At 42.0% G+C, this 19,486-nt stretch overlaps 1 protein-coding gene across 1 annotated transcript; it reads right to left on the minus strand.

Moving 5' to 3' along the window:
- Nucleotides 1-10,024: 10,024 nt before the first annotated feature.
- On the minus strand, nucleotides 10,025-13,931 carry LOC120027808 (eukaryotic translation initiation factor 5A-1-like). The gene is made up of 4 exons (XM_038972849.1): nucleotides 13,754-13,931; nucleotides 13,360-13,464; nucleotides 11,212-11,343; nucleotides 10,025-11,111 (listed from the first exon to the last, which is right to left on the minus strand). Exons 1-4 carry the CDS (start codon nucleotides 13,919-13,921, stop codon nucleotides 11,043-11,045), a joined length of 474 nt encoding a protein of 157 aa, XP_038828777.1. The 5' UTR covers nucleotides 13,922-13,931; the 3' UTR covers nucleotides 10,025-11,042.
- Nucleotides 13,932-19,486: the final 5,555 nt, after the last annotated feature.

The following is a 19,486-nucleotide window of genomic DNA, read 5'->3' on the forward strand; positions in this document are numbered from 1 at the left end:
ATCATAAGCAGGTACAGTACACTATACTAATATGCAATAAATTAAAGCTACTACCGTCTACATAAATTACACATGCAGCGCAACATAAATGATTGACACTTTACTCAGACTTCACTTGGGATTTCTGACAAATATAACGTAATAAAGACATTAACATTAGTTGAATACACCCGTGAGCCCCATTGTTGGTCCATGGGTGAATGTGTGGCTAATTAATTTTCCAGGTAATTTAGCTATGATAGCTAACGTTAGTGGTGGTTGATTAGCACTCGCAAATCGGCCCATTTCCACCAAAAACGTATGTTTCCACTCCATGCAAACATTGACTTTTGAGCAAAATATTATTTCCACAATTACCGTTCCAGCGCAAAACGACGTGTTGAGTTTAAAACTATCACAATCGAGAGAGATATAGCCTACATAACACTCATATTACATTCTTGTTTTCAAATGTTTAATACACATGTTTGACATTGATTGTACCTACCCACAGCAGTCGAGCAACTGCTTCTGCTGGGGTACGGCAAAACTACTTGGACAAACCACACGCAGAACACCGTAATATTAGAACCGGTCGTAATAATAATGGCAATTTGTTAAATTTAGTTATGATTACGTTTGCTAATGATTATTTCGGATGGCGGTGCGTGGTTCCGTCGTACCGTAGCAAATTTATGTCAATATATTGGGGGGACGACGACAATTTGAGCATATTTGAATATTGTGTGTGTGTGTGTGTGTGTGGGGTCCCCTATATATTATAATTACGGCCCTGTCACATACGCTGCAGCTACTGTTTATTATCCACTTGACTTGTTGCCAAGTCACTTTATTCCTAGTTATATGTACATATCTACCTCAATTACCTCATATGGGCTCCTGAGTGGTGCAGCGGTCTACGGCACTGCATCTCAGTGCAAGAAGTGGATTCAAAATCAATCCTTGTCTTGAATCCAGGCTGTATCACACCCGGCCGTAATTGGGAGTCCCATAGGGCGGCGCACAATCGGCCCAGCGAGTTTGGCCTGGGTAGGCAGTCATTGTAAATAAGCATTTTTCTTAATTACTTTTCATGTTCAAAACTGTGCTCAAACAGCATGGTATTATTTCACTGTAATATATACTGTAAATTGGACAGTGCAGTTAGCTTAACAAGAATTTAAGCTTTCTGCCAATATCAGATATGTCTATGTCCTGGGAAATGTTCTTGTTACTTACAACCTCATGCTAATCACATTAGCCTACGTTAGCTCAACCGTTCCCCAGGGGACCCACCGATCCCGAAGAAGTTTAACTGACTTGCCTAGCTAAATAAAAGTTACATTACAAACAAAAAAACATTGACTCTGAACTGGTACCCCGTGTATATAGCCAAGTAATCGTTACTCATTATTCCTATATTTTCTTTCTCTGCAATGTTGAGAAGGCTCGTAAGTAAGCATTTCACAGTTCGTCTACTGAAACGTGACAAATTCAATTTGAGCCACTATGGGTCAGATCGCCATGAGAAGTTTTCCTCAATCTAATGTTTCTCCTGAACCACGTCTCTGAGATTAGAATAGGAATCTAGTTCACATGATTCAGCTGTCCCCAGACTGGAGTATTGAAATAGCAAATTCACCCATTTCTGATTAGGCACAATGGATCCAATTCATTTCACACTGACCGACAATCCAAAATTAGGTAAAATGTATGTATGCCACTGTTAGTGAAGAGGCTGCAAATTGCATACTTGTAAAAAAAAAAATGGTATCAATTGTGAAAACAAATACCCATCTTGAATCTATGCTTTGAACTTACTTTACAGTAATTGCCATCTTTGAAACTGAAAATGTTTAACGTTAGAAAGCCAAGCTAACGTAAACTAGCTAAACCTTGACTACAAATGAATGGGGAGTAGTTTTATACTTTAATAATATAAACCCAGAAATCACAATGAAATGTATTATATAGCACAATGTAAAGTAATTAACACATTTTGTTTAGTAAAAGTGAAATTAACGATAAAAAAACAAAAGTTCAGAAGATCTCTTTTCACATACCGGTGCCATGTTGAGTGATCGGAGTATAAAGGAAGTTGCGGTGATCTTACACCTAGTTACGCAGGCCCCTTACCTAATATGGTCATCGTTCTGTGAATGGCATTCCAAATTGGAATGTGGGATATTCCACAGCAGGGATCATCAACTAGATTCAGCCGCCAGACGAATTTTTCTTGGGCGGATGATCAGGAGACCGGAACAAAATTACAAATAATTTGTAGACTGCAAATTGACCGCAAGACGCCAAAACATGTGTTTGACTGAAACATAATCTTTTTAAACATTGCTTACGTTTGTATGTGATCACGTGTCTCTCTCTAGGCGTGAACAATACTTGGTAACAGATTACTTGAATTAAAATCACTTGGAGCTGATTTCCTGTTTTTTTTTTTAAAGGTCTTTCATGTCCAACCAAACAAATATGAATATTTTTTTTGTTGCTCAGAAAGCTTGCGGGGGAAATAAAACCACACATGGGCAGTCAGTTGGGGGACCCTGTTCTACAATTCCATTTTCAGTATTCTGCAGTACACTTATATAATGGATGAAATACTATTCCATACATTTCATTTTTTATTCATAGATCACTCGTGTTTTATAGTTGTGAAATTGACCATTATCATTTACCATGAATGAGATACTATATTTTACCTTTACATCTATTGTGATAAATCTACTAATGTACTATTAGTTAGAAAAACGGAGGCTTTCACTGGTTATTAGTTGTCATGGCGGTGCCTTTAAAAAAAAATATTTATTTATTTTTTAAATCCACTCCAAAAGGCCAAGTTGGGTTCAAAGAGCAGCCAGACAGCACCCACCCAGACTGGAGAGTGGTCAATCATTGACAGCAGGGCCAGATTAAGAAATCATAGGCCCCAGGGCTTCATTTTTTAGTATTTTAAAATCTGAAAAACACAAACAGACAGCTGCAACCAACCATAGAAATATAACCCATAGATGGCAGTTCCCATTCCAAGTCAGGACTGGCATCCATTGCTACTGTACCCCTTGAGTTTAATAGTCAAATTACCAGGGTAAGAGGTTACAAAACCCTTCTATGGATTATGTCTATGGCCACAACACAACTGTATACCTGTAACTGCCAAAATAAAGTAAATACTTGAGTAAACTAGGGATACAAAGTATATATTATGGTGTGGGGTGCATTTTCCTGGCATGGTTTAGGCCCACATGTAGAATCTATGCCAAGGCGCATTCAAGCTGTTCTGGCAGCTCGTGGTGGCCCAACATCACTTTATGTTTCCTTTATTTTGGCAGATACAGTATATATACAGTCGTGGCCAAAAGTTTGGAGAATGACACAAATATTAATTTTCACAAAGTCTGCTTCCTCAGGTTGTATTTTGGCAATTTGCATATACTCCAGATTGTTATGAAGAGTGATCAGATGAATTGCAATTAATTGCAAAGTCCCTCTTTGCCATGCAAATTAACTGAATCCCCCAATAAACATTTCGACTACATTTCAGCCCTCCCACAAAAGGACCAGCTGACATGTCAGTGATTTTCTCGTTAACACAGGTGTGAGTACTGACGAGGACAAGGCTGGAGATCACTCTGCCAAGCTGATTAAGTACAAATGACTGAAAGCTTCAAAAGGTGCTTGGAATCATTGTTCTTCCTCTGTCAACCATGGTTACCAGCAAGGAAACACGTGCCGTTATCATTGCTTTGGACAAAAAGGGCTTCACAGGCAAGGATATTGCTGCCAGTAAGATTGCACCTAAATCGCATCATCAAGAACTTCAAGGAGAGCTTGCTCAGGAATGGCAGCAGTGAGGCAAAGACTTTTGGAGGATGGCCTGGTGTCAAGGAGGGCAGCAAAGAAGCCACTTCTCTCCAGGAAAAACATTAGGGACAGACTGATATTCTGCAAAAGGTACAGGGATTGGACTGCTGAGGACTGGGGTAAAGTCATTTTCTCTGAGGAATCCCCTTTCCGATTGTTTGGGTCATCCGGAATAAAGCTTGTCCGGAGAAGACAAGGTGAGCGCTACCATCAGTCCTGTGTCATGCCAACAGTAAAGCATCCTGAGACACTTCATGTGTGGGGTTGCTTCTCAGCCAAGGGAGTGGCCCCAGACCTTAATCCCATTTAGAACGTGTGGTCAATCCTCAAGAGGCGGGTGGACAAACAAAACCCCACAAATTCTGACAAACTCCCAAGCATTGATTATGCAAGAATGGGCTGCCATCAGTCAGGATGTGGCCCAGAAGTTAATTGACAGCATGCCAGGGCGGATTGCAGAGGTCTTGAAAAAGAAGGGTCAACTCTGCAAATATTGACTCTTTGCATCAAATTCATGTAATTGTCAATAAAAGCCTTTGACACTTATGAAATGCTTGTAATTATACTTCAGCATTCCATAGTAACATCTGACGAAAATATCTATAGACACTGAAGCAGCAAACTTTGTGGAAATAAATATTTGTGACTCAACTTTTGGCCACGGCTGTACACAAGTCTGTTGACACCCCTTCAAATGAGGGGATTCGGCTATTTCAGCCACACCCATTGCTAACAGATGTATAAAATCGAGCACACTGCCATGTGATCTCCATAGACAAACAGTGACAGTTGGATGGCCTTACTGAAGAGCTGAGTGACTTTTAACCTGGCACCGTCATAAGATGCCACCTTCCCAACAAGTCAGTTCGTCAGATTTCTGCCCTGCTAGAGCTGCCCCGGTCAACTGTAAGTGCTGTTATTGTGATGTGGAAACATCTAAGAGAAAGAATGTCTCAGCCGCAAAGTGGTAGGCCACATACTCACAGAACAGGACCGCTGAAGCACATAACATGTAAAAAATCGTCTGTTCTCGGTTGCAACACTCACTACCGAGTTCCAAACTGCCTCTGGCAATAGGTCTAGCTGATTGAGTTGCGACTGTCAGTGAAAAGCATCTAGATTCTAGAAGATTGTGTGTCTTGAGTATAATATTTAAGTGTTGCAACAAGAAAAGGGGAGGGGTGAGGCAAAGATATGGCACGTCTCTCTCCAGAATGCACTCAGCTGTCTCCTGCCAATTCCTGTGCATTCATTCCATGATTTTGGAATGAGATGTTCAACAAGCAGGTGTCCATATACTTTTGGTCATGTGGTGTACACAGTATGTAGTATATATTTTGTATTTTTTCCCAACAACCATATGTGGTCACCTGCTCGTCAAACATCTCATTCCAAAATCACGGATATTATATGGAGTTGGTCCCCCCCTTTGCTGCTACAATATAGCCTCCACTCTTCTGGGAAGGCTTTCCACTAGATGTTGGAACATTACTGCGGAGATTTGCTTCCATTCAGCCACAAGAGCATTAGTTAGGTCGGGCACTGACGTTGGGTGATTAGGCCTGGCTTGCAGTCTGCCTTCAAAATCATCCCGAAGCTGTTTGATGGGGTTGAGGTCAGGGCTCTGTGCAGGTCAGTTAAGTTCTTCCACACCGATCTCGACAAACCATTTCTGTATGGACCTCGCTTTGTGCATGGGGGCATTGTCATGCTGAAACAGGAAAGGGCCTTCCTCAAACTGTTACCGAGTTGGAAGCACAGAATTGTCTAGAATGTCATTGTATGCTGTAGCATTAAGATTTCCCTTCACTGGAACTCAGGGGCCTAGCCCGATACCATGAAAAACAGCACCAGACCATTATTCCTCTTCCACCAAACTTTACAGTTGGCACTATGCATTGGGGTAGGTAGCGTTCTCCTGGCATCAGCCAAACCCAGATTCGTCCGTCAGACGGTGAAGCGTGATTCGTCACTCCAGAGAACACGTTTCCACTGCTCCAGAGTCCAATGGCGGTGAGCTTTACACCACCCCAGACGACGCTTGGCATTGTGCATGGTGATCTTAGGCTTGTGTGCAGCTGCTTGTCCATGGAAACCTCTTTCAAAAAACTCCAAACAGTTTTCTGCTGATGTTGCTTCCAGAGGCAGTTTGGAACTCAGTAGTCAGTGCTGCAACTGAAAACAGTCTTATTTTTATGCGCTACGCCATTCAGCACTCAGCAGTCCCCTTCTGTGAGCTTGTGGGGCCTACCACTTCACAGCTGAGCTGTTGTTGCTCCTAGACATTTCCACTTACAATAACAGCACTTACAGTTGACAAGGGCAGCTCAAGCAGGGTAGAAATTTGACAAACTGACTTGTAAAGGTCGGATCCTATGACGGTGCCACATTGAAAGTCACTGAGCTCTTCAGTAAGGCTATTCTCCTGCCAATGTTTGTCTAATGAGATTGCATGGCCGTGTGCTTGATTTTATACACCGGTCAACAACAGGTGTGGCTGAAATAGCCGAATCCACAAATTTCAAGGGGGGGGGGGGGGGTACACATGTGTGTCTATATACACTACCGGTCAAAAGTTTTAGAACGCCTACACATTCCAGGGTTTATATATATTTTTTTTTATATACTATTTTCTAAATTGTAGAATAATAGTGAAGACATCAAAACTATGAAATAACACACATGGAATCATGTAGTAACTAACAAAAAAAAAAGTGTTAAACAAATCATAATGTATTTTATATTTGAGATTCTTCAAAGTAGCCACCCTTTGCCTTGATGTGTGAATGCCAAGAGTGCAAAGCTGTCAACCAGCTTCATGAGGTAGTCACCTGGAATGCATTTCAATTAATAGGTGTGCCTTGTTAAAAGTTTTGACAATGTAGGGGGGTATACAGAAGATAGGGCTATCTGGTAAAAGATCAAGTCCATATTATGGCAAGAACTGCTCAAATAAGCAAAGGATAACGACAGTCCATCATTACTTTAAGACATGGTCAGTCAATACGGAAATTAAGAACTTTGAAAGTGACATCAACTACAATCACAAAAACCATCAAACGCTATGATGAAACTGGCTCTCATGAGGACCCCCACAGGAATGGAAGACCCAGAGAATAAGTTGAGTTTCCAGCCTCAAATTGCAGTCCATAATAAATGCTTCACAGAGTTCAGATAACAGACAAATCTCAACATCCACTGTTCAGAGGAGACTACGTGAATCAGGCCTTCATGGTAAAATTGCTGCAAAGAAACCACTACTAAAGGACACCAATAAGAGACTTGCTTGGGCCAAGAAACACGAGCAATGGACATTCGACCGGTGGAAATTTGTCCTTTGGTCGGATGAGTCCAAATTGGAGATTTATGGTTCCAACCAGTGTCTTCGTGAGACGCAGTGTGGGTGAACCGATGATCTCCACGTGTATTTCCCACCGTAAAGCATGGAGGTGGTGTTATTGTGTGCTTTGCTGGTCATACTGATATATTTAGAATTCAAGGCACACTTAATCAGCATGGCTAGTACAGCACAGTGATGCATCAGATGACTTGGCCTCCACAATCTCCAGACCTCAACCAAATTGAGATGTTTTGGGATGAGACGGACCGCAGAGTGAAGGAAAAGCAGCCAAAAAGTGCTCAGCATATGGGAACTCCTTCAAGACTGTTGGAAAAGCATTCCAGGTGGAGCTGGTTGAGAGAATGCCAAGTGTGTGCAAAGCTGTCGTCAAGTCAAAGAGTGGCTAATTGAAGGATCTCAAACAAAATCTATTTAAACAAATTTAACACTTCTGGTTACTACATGATTCCATGTGTGTTATTTCATAGTTTTGATGTCTTCACTATTATTGCACAATGTAGAAAATAGTAAAAAATAAAAACCCTTGAATGAGTAGGTGTTAACGATATACACTACTGGTCAAAAGTTAAGCCTAAAGGCACAAGGGGTTGTGGTATTTGGCCAATATACTACGACCAAGGGCTGTTCTTATACACAACGCAGAGTGCCTGGTTACAGCCGTTAGCCGTGGTATATTGGCCATATATCACAAACCCCTCAGGTACCTTATTGCTATTATAAACTGGTTACCAATGTAATTAGAATAAAAATAAATGTCATCATACCCGTGGTATATGGTCTGATATACAACAGCTGTCAACCAATCAGTATTCAAGGCTCAAACCACCCAGGTTATAATGTATACATTTCCTTTTTAGATTCCTATTGGGCCCCCCACAGAAATTGAGCCCTGTTAAGCACCTGCATTAATCCGATTGACACAACAGCAGGATCGTGGCTTTACTGATGTAATGGGTCTGTCTTGTTGCCAATATGCTTACTGAGTGACCTTAACACACCAACCTTACATTTCTTTCCTTTACCTAATTCTTCTATATGTATTAGTCTAGTGTTAGACTGATCCGACTCATTGTCCAGGTTTGAGAGCATGCAGATGGGTTGTGTACAATTGTCTGCGTGAGTATGCATTGTGTGAAGAGAATGAATGAGTCATCTTCACACTGCAGTGGCAGGCATTCAGGCAAGGTGTGGCTCTAACAGCCATACAGGCCCCTGCAGGGACAGGGCTTCATCCTGGCTCAAACCCAGACACTTCCGCTCAGTCATTGAGTCTTAGCTGAGCCCTGAACACTAATATCTGCAGTGATTTGCCTCTGTTGCAGCGTACTCTAGTCCGGGCAATGGGCCAGAGACCAGAAGAAGCAGCGGAGTGAGTACTTCACCGGGCATCAGGTATCAAACCCAGGCTGTACAAGTGCCTCAAAACAGCTTTAGCAAACTGCCCTAAAGGATAAAGGTCAAGCAGTCAACAGTGAGGCTTCCTCTATCAAAGACTACACCCTTCTGCTTACCAGACCCAGCAAATTGAAGACAAATCCACATTACAGGATGTGCCAGTTGCCAGGGATCAAATTGATACACTGAACAAAAATAAACGCAGTCTACCAAGATTTTACTTAGTTCATAAGGAAAACCGTCAATTAAAATAAATCCATTAGGCCTTAAATTTATGGATTTCACATGGTCAGATATCTTTAAAAAAAATATATATATAGTTTTCCCACTCTTCAATGGCTGTGTGAAGTTGCTGGATATTGATGGGAACACGCTTTAGTACGTCAATCCAGAGAATCCCAAACATGCTCAATGGGTGACGTCTGGTGAGTATGTAGGCCATGGAAAAACGGGGACATTTTCAGCTTCCAGGAATTGTGTACAGATCCTTGCGACACGGGGCCATGCATTATCATGCTGAAACATGGCGGTGGCGGATGAATGGCACAATGGGCCTCAGGATCTGGTCAAATTCTCTGTGCATTCAAACTACCATCGATAAAATGCAATTGTGTCATATCTTATGCCTGCCCATACCATAACACTGCCACGGGGCACACTGTTCACAACGTTGACATCAGCAAAGCGTTCACCCACACCACCTGCCCGGTACAGGTGAAACTTGGAATCATCCGTGATGAGCACAATTCTTCAACGTGTCAGTGGCCAACTACCAACTTTAGTTAGTTACAACGCAAGTTAGGGCAAGCGGTTTGACATTTTGTGCTGAAATTCTCAGGTTGTGCAAACCCAGTTTCAGCGGTCCGGGTGGTTGGTCTCAGACGATAATGCAGGTGAAGCTGGACGTGGAGGTACTGGGCTGGCGTGGTTCCACGTATTCTGCAGTTGTGAGGCCGGTACACCATACTGCCAAATTCTGAAGTCATTGACTTGGCTTATGGTAGAGAAATGGACAATCAAGTCTCTGTAGCATATGACTAAACTGCAAATGTTAGTGGCCTTTGTTCCCAGCACAAGGTACCCTTGACATGTCACCTGTCAGATGGATGCATTATCTTGGCAAAGGAGAAATGCCCACAACATTTTAGAGAAGTAAGCTTTGTGCATATGGAACATTTCTGGGATATTTTATTTCAGCTCATGAAACCAACACTTTACATTTTGCGTTTATATTTTTGTTCAGTGTACTATGCATATACAGAGTAGCATACCATATGGTTCCAAGCAACTTGGAGTGCAGAGTTCCCAACCAAAGCTCAAACCTATCCATTCCTGTATCATTATTTTACTTCAGTCAGGCATTGGACAGTGGAACATTATAGCGAGAAAACAAAACCACCACAACTAAGAAAACTTTTTTCTATTTGTTTTAACTTTATTTTTTGCCATCTCCAGTCAGGTGACAAAGGCCTCGAGTGAACAAAATAAGTTTGCAACTCCACCCCCCCTGCCCTCATACACACCTCACTGCCTTCCAGAACATTCCGGAAGCCCACGCTGCCACACCAACACCTCAGACTCGACTATTATGGGATGCCCAGGGCAGCCGGGGCAGGGCCAGGTTGCCGTGGTGACAATAGAGGTAAGCGCACAGGGCCCTCAGCTTCCTAAACAGACAGAGCGGCATTGACAAGAGAAATCACTGAAGTTTGGTTTCATATTTAGCATCTTCTCTAATGTTCTCTTTTTCATGATATCGAAGGTTTATTTAAATGCTGGGGTGGGACTGTTAAGACCGCTAGTTAAGCACTAGCCACCATCGTTCCCGTGGCTTGGGAAAAAAGCATCAGAGTTGTCTGATCTGCCAGAGCAGAGAGGCCATGCTGGGAAGCAGCAGTAAGGCGGCCAGAGAGGGACAACCCCAACGGAGTTGGTCAGTAAAAGGGGCCTCCAGCCCCCTCCTCCCACCAGTCAAAAAGCCCCCCCCCCCCTAAAAGGCATCAGACCTGTTCTATTCAATCTAAGTAATATAAAAAAAATAATCATACAAAAAGCTGGATCCCATCATTATTTTAAACATTCTGGAATGTATGTGGCAAGACCAAAACATCTCGAAGGCAAAAATAAACAGGAATGAGGAAGTCAAAAAAGAAAATCTATATTTTTAAAGTATTTTTCTTTATATAGTAGATTATGTATAACTAAACCTCAGTGATCCGGCAGAATGCCACCCAACAGCGAGCAAGCCGCTGTAACGGTGGGACAGTCCGACAGCGTCGGAGAGAGAAAACCAAAAAACGAGAAAAAAAGGAATCACAACAGAATGATTGAAGTTGTCTGAAGGCCGTCGCTTTGGTGACAGTAGAACCAATAAGAATGCTAGACTGGTTGTGGGTGGAGTTTGTTGCCTGGGCAGCCCAGTCTGGTCTTTCTATTTGCCACCGGTCATCTGCTTAACGGCCACAGCACACTCCTCCCCCATAGCGGCCAGCACAGAAACCTGCAGGCAGAGAGATGGTTAATATTCTTCATATGCACCACTCAAAATAAACTGTCAAACGTCACAACACCCCAGTCAACACTGTGCCAGCCACACTCACCAGGATATCCTCACCGGCAGCAAACTTCTGCTCGATCTCCTTGCCCAGGTCTGAATCAGGCACACGCAGGTCCTCCCTCACATCACCATTGTCACCCATGAGGGACATGAACCCATCAGTGATGTTCAACAGCTGAAAACAAACAGGTTACAGTCAGACAAAGGCACACTCCAGGTGGTCTTAATGTCAGTCAGGCTGTGCAGATGAGAAGGAAATAAGCAGAAAACTGCATGACGATGTGTGAGATGATTATGTTAGAGAAAATGTGCATTTGTTTTGTTAGCAATCGCATCAGAGGTTTGTGATCTTATCACTCTGGTGTAACAGCCATCTCCAAGGAGATCTCTGTAGCATGAACCATTCACACTCACGCCACGGGTATTGGCACAGTGCTGGGTGATCGTCATGCATTAACACAGGGGAACACACCAACACCAAATTCACAGTTGAATGTAATCAGTGTTTATAAAAAGGGACATTGCAAAGGGGAATATTACTGTGACCCAATCAGGGCCCAGTGCTGACAGCAGAGGAACAAGCTGTGCACACTTGGTTCCCAGAAAAAGAAAGCCATTGTGATCAGCACAACAACGTTACTCCCAAGGCAGTTGAATTATGTACCAAGAAACTATGAGGTCACCCAATTGACCAGGCTTAAGCCCTAACACATACAAGCGCATTTGATCCTGCTTTGAGGCCCAAGTCTACCCCCAGGAAATGTAGCACAGTACGTAAACATAGTCAACACGTCAATAAACAAAGGGTCGTGGACAGTAACTTCAATGCCTTAACAGTAACTATCAGAGCATTAAAGCTCAATGAATACAAGCTCCCTGGACAAGGATGACATCATGCCTGGGAGATCAAGACCATATGACCTTGGGGGGGAGACAGACACTGGCCAATCACATTGCGCCACCTCTCAGGTGAAAGCAGGCCAGACTGGGAGCGTGTAGAGCTTGTCTCACTACTCCACACTGAAAACTGACCAACTACAGGACTGCCCAGGGAGCCTTCTAGGAAAGTGTCTAGCCTTATGACGGTGGTTGGTTTGACAGCCAGTGACTGAATAGTGTTGAATGGATTTTCTAGTCTCTTGGAAAGTATGGTCCTGATAGTAATGACTAATTCACATTCTGAATTAGTACAGTCAACTGGTATCATGCCAACTATGTGGGAACAAGTTGGATAAGTGAACCCTTGTGACATAGGGCATGTTTCCCTCAATCTGTCTTGGCCACCTCGGTGCACCTTTTGCCATAGCACTACACAGCCGCTTAAAAATATCTAAGCTTGATGAGCTGGTTATTTGAGTCAGCTGTCTAGGGCAAAAACCAAAATGTACACCCAACACGTTTGGGAAACCCTGGCATAGGGGAATGTGCACTGACAGGAAGTGAGGTCACACTCTTTGGTCCACCAGCCACTGTGGCAGGTAGATGTAAAATCTACAAGCCATTCCAATTTACCAGCCAAAATATTTTTGCCATAATAACACCGAAAGTAGTAATGAGGTATATTGCTCAAGTCAATTTCATTTTGATCCCAGTCTTAACCAATGCTAAAATAGTAAGAAGTTGAATGATGTTCTACAACTGAACATCCAAGTGCCTGCACTGTCACAAAATGCTGAGTGATACAGATTTATTAGTTCAGGGCTCTAACAATGACATTTAGTACGAGTACTTAAGGTGATATTTAGAACAATTAAATTGGAGTGTTTTAATAAGAAATGACTGAACGCTAATCAAAACATTTGTGTTCCATGCTCAAAACAAGCACAATGTAACCCCCAAATATTTGAGTCACAAGGTAAGAAATGTTCAGCTGCTCCCTTTTGAGCGGAGGGCCATTACCATGGTAACGCAGTGTCCATCAGAGTTGAGTATCTCCTCATCAGCAGACCATTGCAGCCAACTCAAACTAATATTGAACAACCTAGCATGTGTACAAAACAATGCAAATAGCCAAGAAACACAAGGACAAAGTTCCACTAATACTCTTTCAGGGCAAGTCGACCAATTTCTACATTTTGGCTTTTAATAAAATGAACGGTCGCGATTGTGGCTGGTGAAATAGGCATCACGACATTGCCAAAAATCTACCCACTTTTGGCAGGTGTTCATTTCCCACCCTGGTCACACTGACCTGGAACTCATTCCTCTTGATGTGGGGCACATCCATGTTGTGGGTAGAGGGGCACATGTCCTCATACTTCTTGTTGGTGAAGATGTCAATGCCCACCATGTTAACCTAAAAGAGGAAGAGGGATAAACATCAACTTAGAGAACAGAGTTTAACCATACAACTAATAAAAGTCATAACAAGTTAGGTAAAACCTAATTTGATGAGTCAAGTTATGCTTGGAGAATTCAGACAAAGCATTTTGGGGTCAATTACTTTAGACGTGGACAACGCATGTACACCAAAAGTCTGTTCCCGGCAAATTCGCTAATACTGATGCTGTTGGACGTTGCCACTATCTAGCAGAGGCATCCCTAGGGCATGTAGTATTTGTATGCGTGTCTAGGCAATCTCCTACCTTGGCGTGTCCGTGCTTTCCGGTCTTGGAGGTGGACATTTCCACAATCTTACATGGGCGTCCCTTTAACACCACGTGACCGTTCTTTCGCAGGGCAGAGCACTGCATAGGAATGGTGGCGGAGGCACCAGACTCTCCGGTGGTGAAGTCAAGTTCGGGATCTGCCATGGTGCGATGGATTAGGGGGTACTGCAGAGGAACACATGTATCGGTTGGATTAGGCAATTACAGCAGCGCCAAATTAATTCCATGTATGAATACTAGGGTTGTCAAAGTCAACGAGGTAAACATTAACGGCATTCATTTTTGGACACCGTTAAGCGCATCTCCATTTCTTCAATGTACAGACCCTTTAAGCGCACATCCTTCCACAAGTGTGCAGTCTGCGGCAGGTGCTGTTATGTAGCGAGCTCCGTCTCACATCCATTATGGAGTGAAACGGCGGCCATTCGCATATCATATGTTGCTTCATTACAATGTTAGATCATGATACCTTACTGTGTTCAGTTTGTCATGTTTAGCAGGCCAACTGATATCCATGCCATGTCAATGGGACAAACGGACCAATTCTTTGGGACTGGGGGGCAGTATTGAGTAGCTTGGATGAATAAGGTGCCCAGAGTAAACTGCCTGCTACTCAGGCCCAGAAGCTAGAATATGCATATAATTAGTAGATTTGGATTTTTGAAAAACTCTGAAGTTTCTAAAACTGTTTGAATGATGTCTGGGTATAACAGAAGTCATATGGCAGGCAAAAACCTGAGAAAAATCCAACCAGGAAGTGGGAAATCTAAGGTTTGTTGTTTTTCAAGTCATTGCCTATCCAATATACAGTGTCTATGGGGTCATATTCACTTCCCAAGGCTTCCACTAGATGTCAACAGTCTTTAGAACCTCGTTTTAGGCTTTTACTGTGAAGGGGGAGAGAATAAGAGCTGTTTGACTAAGAGGTCTGGCAGAATGCCATGAGCTCAGTCAGGCGCACAGCCGTGAGAGCGAGCTCTGTTCCTTTTCATTTCCACAGACAAAGGAATTGTCCGGTTGAAAAATTATTGAAGATTTAATAAACACATCCTAAAGATTGATTCTATACATCGTTTGACATGTTTCTACAAACTGTAATATAACTTTTGACTTTGTCTGAACTAAGTAATCGCGCATTGAGCATTTGGATTACTGGGCTAAACGCGCGAACAAAAAGGAGGTATTTGGACATAAATGGACTTCATCGAACAAAACAAACATTTATTAAGCAACTGGGATTCCTGGGAGTGCATTCCGATGAAGATCAAAGGTAAGTGAATATTTATAACGCTATTTCTGAGTTGTGACACCTCTCCTTCTTTGGAAAAATGGCTGTATGTTTTGCTGTGACCTGACGCTGACCTAACATAATCTCAAGGTGTGCTTTCGCCGTAAAGCCCTTTTGAAATCAGACACGGTGGCTGGATTAACGATAAGTTTATCTTTAAAATGGTGTATAATACTTGTATGTTTGAGGAATTTTAATTACGAGATTTGTTGTTTTGAATTTGGCGCCCTGCAATTTCACTGGCGGTTGGTTAGGTGGGACGCTAGCTTCCCATATATCCCAGAGATGTTAATTAGCTTTTGGTATGTTTAAATAGATGGTTTGCTTAGAACGGTTAAGTAAAACTGGCTAAATTTCATTGTTCTTACGTTTGCCTTGCCAATGACTTGACTGGCAGTAGGTCGAGCGGATGAACAAGGCAAGGGCAACGACTCAGTCGGTCGTTTGTTAGCTGATATTCCAGTACAGATTAGAGGTCGACCGATTAATCGGAATGGCCGATAAAAAAAAAAAAAAAAACTTTATTTAACTAGGCAAGTCAGTTATGAACACATTCTTATTTTCAATGACGGCCTAGGAACGGTGGGTTAACTGCCTTGTTCAGGGGCAGAACGACATATTTTTACCTTGTCCGCTCAGGGACTCAATCTTGCAACCTTACGGTTAACTAGTTCAACGCTCTAACCACCTGCCTTACATTGCACTCCACGAGGAGCCTACCTGTTACGTGAATGCAGTAAGAAGCCAAGGTAAGTTGCTAGCTAGCATTAGCCTTATCTTATAAAAAACGATCAATCATAATCACTAGTTAACTACACATGGTTGATATTACTAGTTTATCTAGCGTGTCCTGCGTTAAATATAATCGATGCAGTGCGCATTCGCGAAGAAGGACTGTCATTGCTCCAATGTGTACCTAACCATAAACATCAATGCCTTTCTTAAAATCAATACACAAGTATATCTTTTTTTAAACCTGCATATTTAGTTAATATTGCCTGCCAACATTAATTTCTTTTAACTAGGGAAATTGTGTCACTTCTCTTGCAACAGAGTCAGGATATATGCAGCAGTTTGGGCCACCTGGCTCGTTGCGAACTGTGTGAAGACTATTTCTTCCTAACAAAGACAACTAACTTCGCCAAACGGGGGATGATTTAACAAAAGCGCATTTGCGAAAAAAGAACAATCGTTGCACGACTACCTAACCATAAACATCAATGCCTTAAAATCAAAACACAGAAGTATATATTTTTTAAACCTGCATATTTATCGAAAAGAAATCCAGGTTAGCAGGCAATATTAACCAGGTGGAATTGTGTCACTTCTCTTGCATTCATTGCACGCAGTCAGGGTATATGCAACAGTTTGGGACAACCTGGCTCGTTGTGAACTAATCTGCCAGAATTTTACGTAATTATGACATAACATTGAAGGCTGTGCAATGTAACAGGAATATTTAGACTGATGGATGCCACCCGTTGGATAAAATAGGAAACGGTTCCGTATTTCACTGAAAGAATAAAAAAGTTTTGTTTGAGATGATAGTTTCCGGATTTGACCATATTAATGACCTATGGCTCGTATTTCTGTGTATTATGTTATAATTAAGTCTATGATCTGATAGAGCAGTCTGACTGAGCGATGGTAGGCACCAGCAGGCTAGTAAGCATTCATTCAAACAGCACTTTCGTGCATTTGCCAGCAGCTCTTCAAGCACTGTATGACTTTCAAGCCTATCAACTCCCGAGATTAGGCTGGTGTAACCGATGTGAAATGGCTAGCTAGTTAGCGGGGTGCGCACTAATAGCGTTTAAAACATCACTCGCTCTGAGACTTGGAGTAGTTGTTCCCCTTGCTCTGCATGGGTAACGCTGCTTCGAGGGTGGCTGTGGTCGATGTGTTCCTGGTTCGAGCGAGGAGAGGGACAGAAGCTATACTGTTACACTGGCAATACTAAAGTGCCCATAAGAACATCCAATATTCAAAGGTATATGAAATACAAGTCGTATAGAGAGAAATAGTCCTATAATAACTACAACCTAAAACTTCATACCTGGGAATATTGAAGACTCATGTTAAAAGGAACCACCAGCTTCCATATGTTCTCATGTTCTGAGCAAGGAACTTAAACGTTAGCTTTCTTACATGTCACATATTGCACATTTACTTTCTCCTCCAACACTTAGTTTTTTGCATTATTTAAACCAAATTGAACAGGTTTCATTATTTATTTGAGACTAAATTGATTTATATTTATGTATTATATTAAGTTAAAATAAGTGTTCATTCAGTATTGTTGTAATTGTCATTATTACAACAAAAATTGGCTGATTAATCTGTATCGGCTTTTTTTGGTCTTCCAATAATCGGTATCGGCGTTAAAATCATAATCGGTCGACCTCTAGTACAGATGTGGTAGTCAAGCTATAGGAGATGAGTGAAGAAATGTGGAAATTAAGTTGGAGTCATATGAAATCTATTCATGTTGCTCAATGCTCCAGTCTCATACCCAACTCAGTTGCAAGAAATATTGCTAGTGTATCAATTTACAGTAACTTTCCGCAATCATTTTAATTAGAAACATTACAGCCATTACATTTACCTACTGTTTGTTGTAGTTCAGGTCAAAAGATAAGCAAATGGTCCCAATTCTAGCAGTAGCAGCTTGTGACTAGTTCTTGATAAAGAACATGATAAGTAGCCTAGTCTAGAATTAGACCTGGCTGCCCTGTTATTAATTTCACAAGATAACATTGTTGGACATGTTTAAAATGGTGAAATATGTAACTTCATGGGCAACCCGACCAAATACACAGAAATTCGTTATAGATATGTCACTCATTGAAAGCAAGTCTAAGATGCGGTAGATCTGATCAGTTTAGTACACCAGCTTCAAACAGACGAAAACACTATTTTTGGTAATGGTAAAGATAATTCACAGCTGTGTAGGGGCGGCAGGTAGCCTAGTGGTTAGAGCTTTGGGCCAGTACCCGAAAGGTTGCTGGATTGAATCCCCGAGCTGACAAGGTAAAAAGCTGTCGTTCTGCCCCTGAACAAGGCAGTTAACACACTGTTCCCCGGCAGGGCGTCATTGTAAATAAGGTTTTTTTTCTTAACTGACTTGCCTAGTTAAATAAAAAAGATTCTCTACACTATACTTACGTCAAACAGAAATTAGGCAACGAGGAAATGGCAGAGCACATTACAGATAGATCCTAATTGCTAAGTAGAAATTATATACGTTCTTAAAAAAGTACCATTTATTAAAACCGTAATATCAATGTTATATTACGGAGCACAATCTTCAAAAAGACAGTTACCTCAGCAGTGGTGCTTGCTTGTAGAAGCATATGGCATAGCCTTGTTTTGTTAATGTAGCAGACAAGACTTACTTCCCAAGCCCTTATCAAAAGTCAAGACAGCAATTTTACAATATAATATTATCCAAATGAAATAAAGCTGCCAGGGTGAAGTGATACGCATCTCACGCCTGGAACAGTTATTTAGTGATCCTTTAAAAACAGGGCTCATTTTGGCGAGTTGAAAGAATTCAGGGTAATACAAATAAATACCACCCCCCCCCCGATATACAGACGCAAATGTTTTATTTTATTCTGCCCATTTGGAATTTTGCAAAAGGATTGACTAGTCCACATTTAACACTGCATGGTGATGATTTAGGGCCACAACATCCGTTTGGTGAGTAGGCCCTGGGCTCCCGAGTGGTGCAGCGGTCTAAGGCACCGCATCTCAGTGCTAGAGGCGTCACTACAGACCCTGGTTCAATTTCACAATTGGCCGAACCCTAACCTGGACTACGCTGGGCCATCATTGTAAATAAGAATTTGTTTATAATTAACTTGCCAAGTTAAATAATGGTTAAAAAAAATGATCCTGATGAATGTACTGTCTTCATTAAACTAATGTCGGAATATTTTCAGTGTGTTGGGGTTATAGCCTAGCCAATTCTAAATGCCACTAACAGTTCACAAATAACCTAAGTGGAATAGACAGGACACATTTATTCCAGAACTACAGCTAGTTGGAACATTTCCCTACTTCAACCAGTCCATTTTGAATTTGGCAAGGAATGTAGCTTGGGTATCTTATCCGTAGGCCTAATGGGAGCAGTTGCAACGGAGCGAGTGGCATCATATGCGTTTTGTTTTGCAGGATGACCAGCCTGCATTTGCGTGCTTGTCGCACACGTGAATAACTTTTAACCTAGTTAGTTTGAGTCTGTACTTCTGTACCATTGAACAGCAAATAAAACGGAGCTGAAAATATTGAAGGCATGCGGTACTCGGAATGCCCCGCATTGCGGACTGCTCCATAGACAATGAATGACTTCCGTCAGAACGCAGAGTTGACACATTTGGTGGACAAGAGGCGTGAGACGGGGAAATGCTTGGCTTTTT

This window comes from Salvelinus namaycush, chromosome 33 (assembly GCF_016432855.1).
Source record: "Salvelinus namaycush isolate Seneca chromosome 33, SaNama_1.0, whole genome shotgun sequence".
Classification (NCBI taxonomy): domain Eukaryota; kingdom Metazoa; phylum Chordata; class Actinopteri; order Salmoniformes; family Salmonidae; genus Salvelinus; species Salvelinus namaycush.

Excerpts from the sequence above, each read along its gene's own strand:
- LOC120027808 (XM_038972849.1), bottom strand. The coding sequence starts at position 13,921 with ATGGCAGATCCCGAACTTGACTTCACCACCGGAGAGTCTGGTGCCTCC. Across the intron at positions 13,465-13,753 it reads GAAAGCACGGACACGCCAAG|GTTAACATGGTGGGCATTGA; the intron begins GTAGGAGATTGC and ends TTCCTCTTTTAG. Across the intron at positions 11,112-11,211 it reads CTGCCGGTGAGGATATCCTG|GTTTCTGTGCTGGCCGCTAT; the intron begins GTGAGTGTGGCT and ends CTCTGCCTGCAG.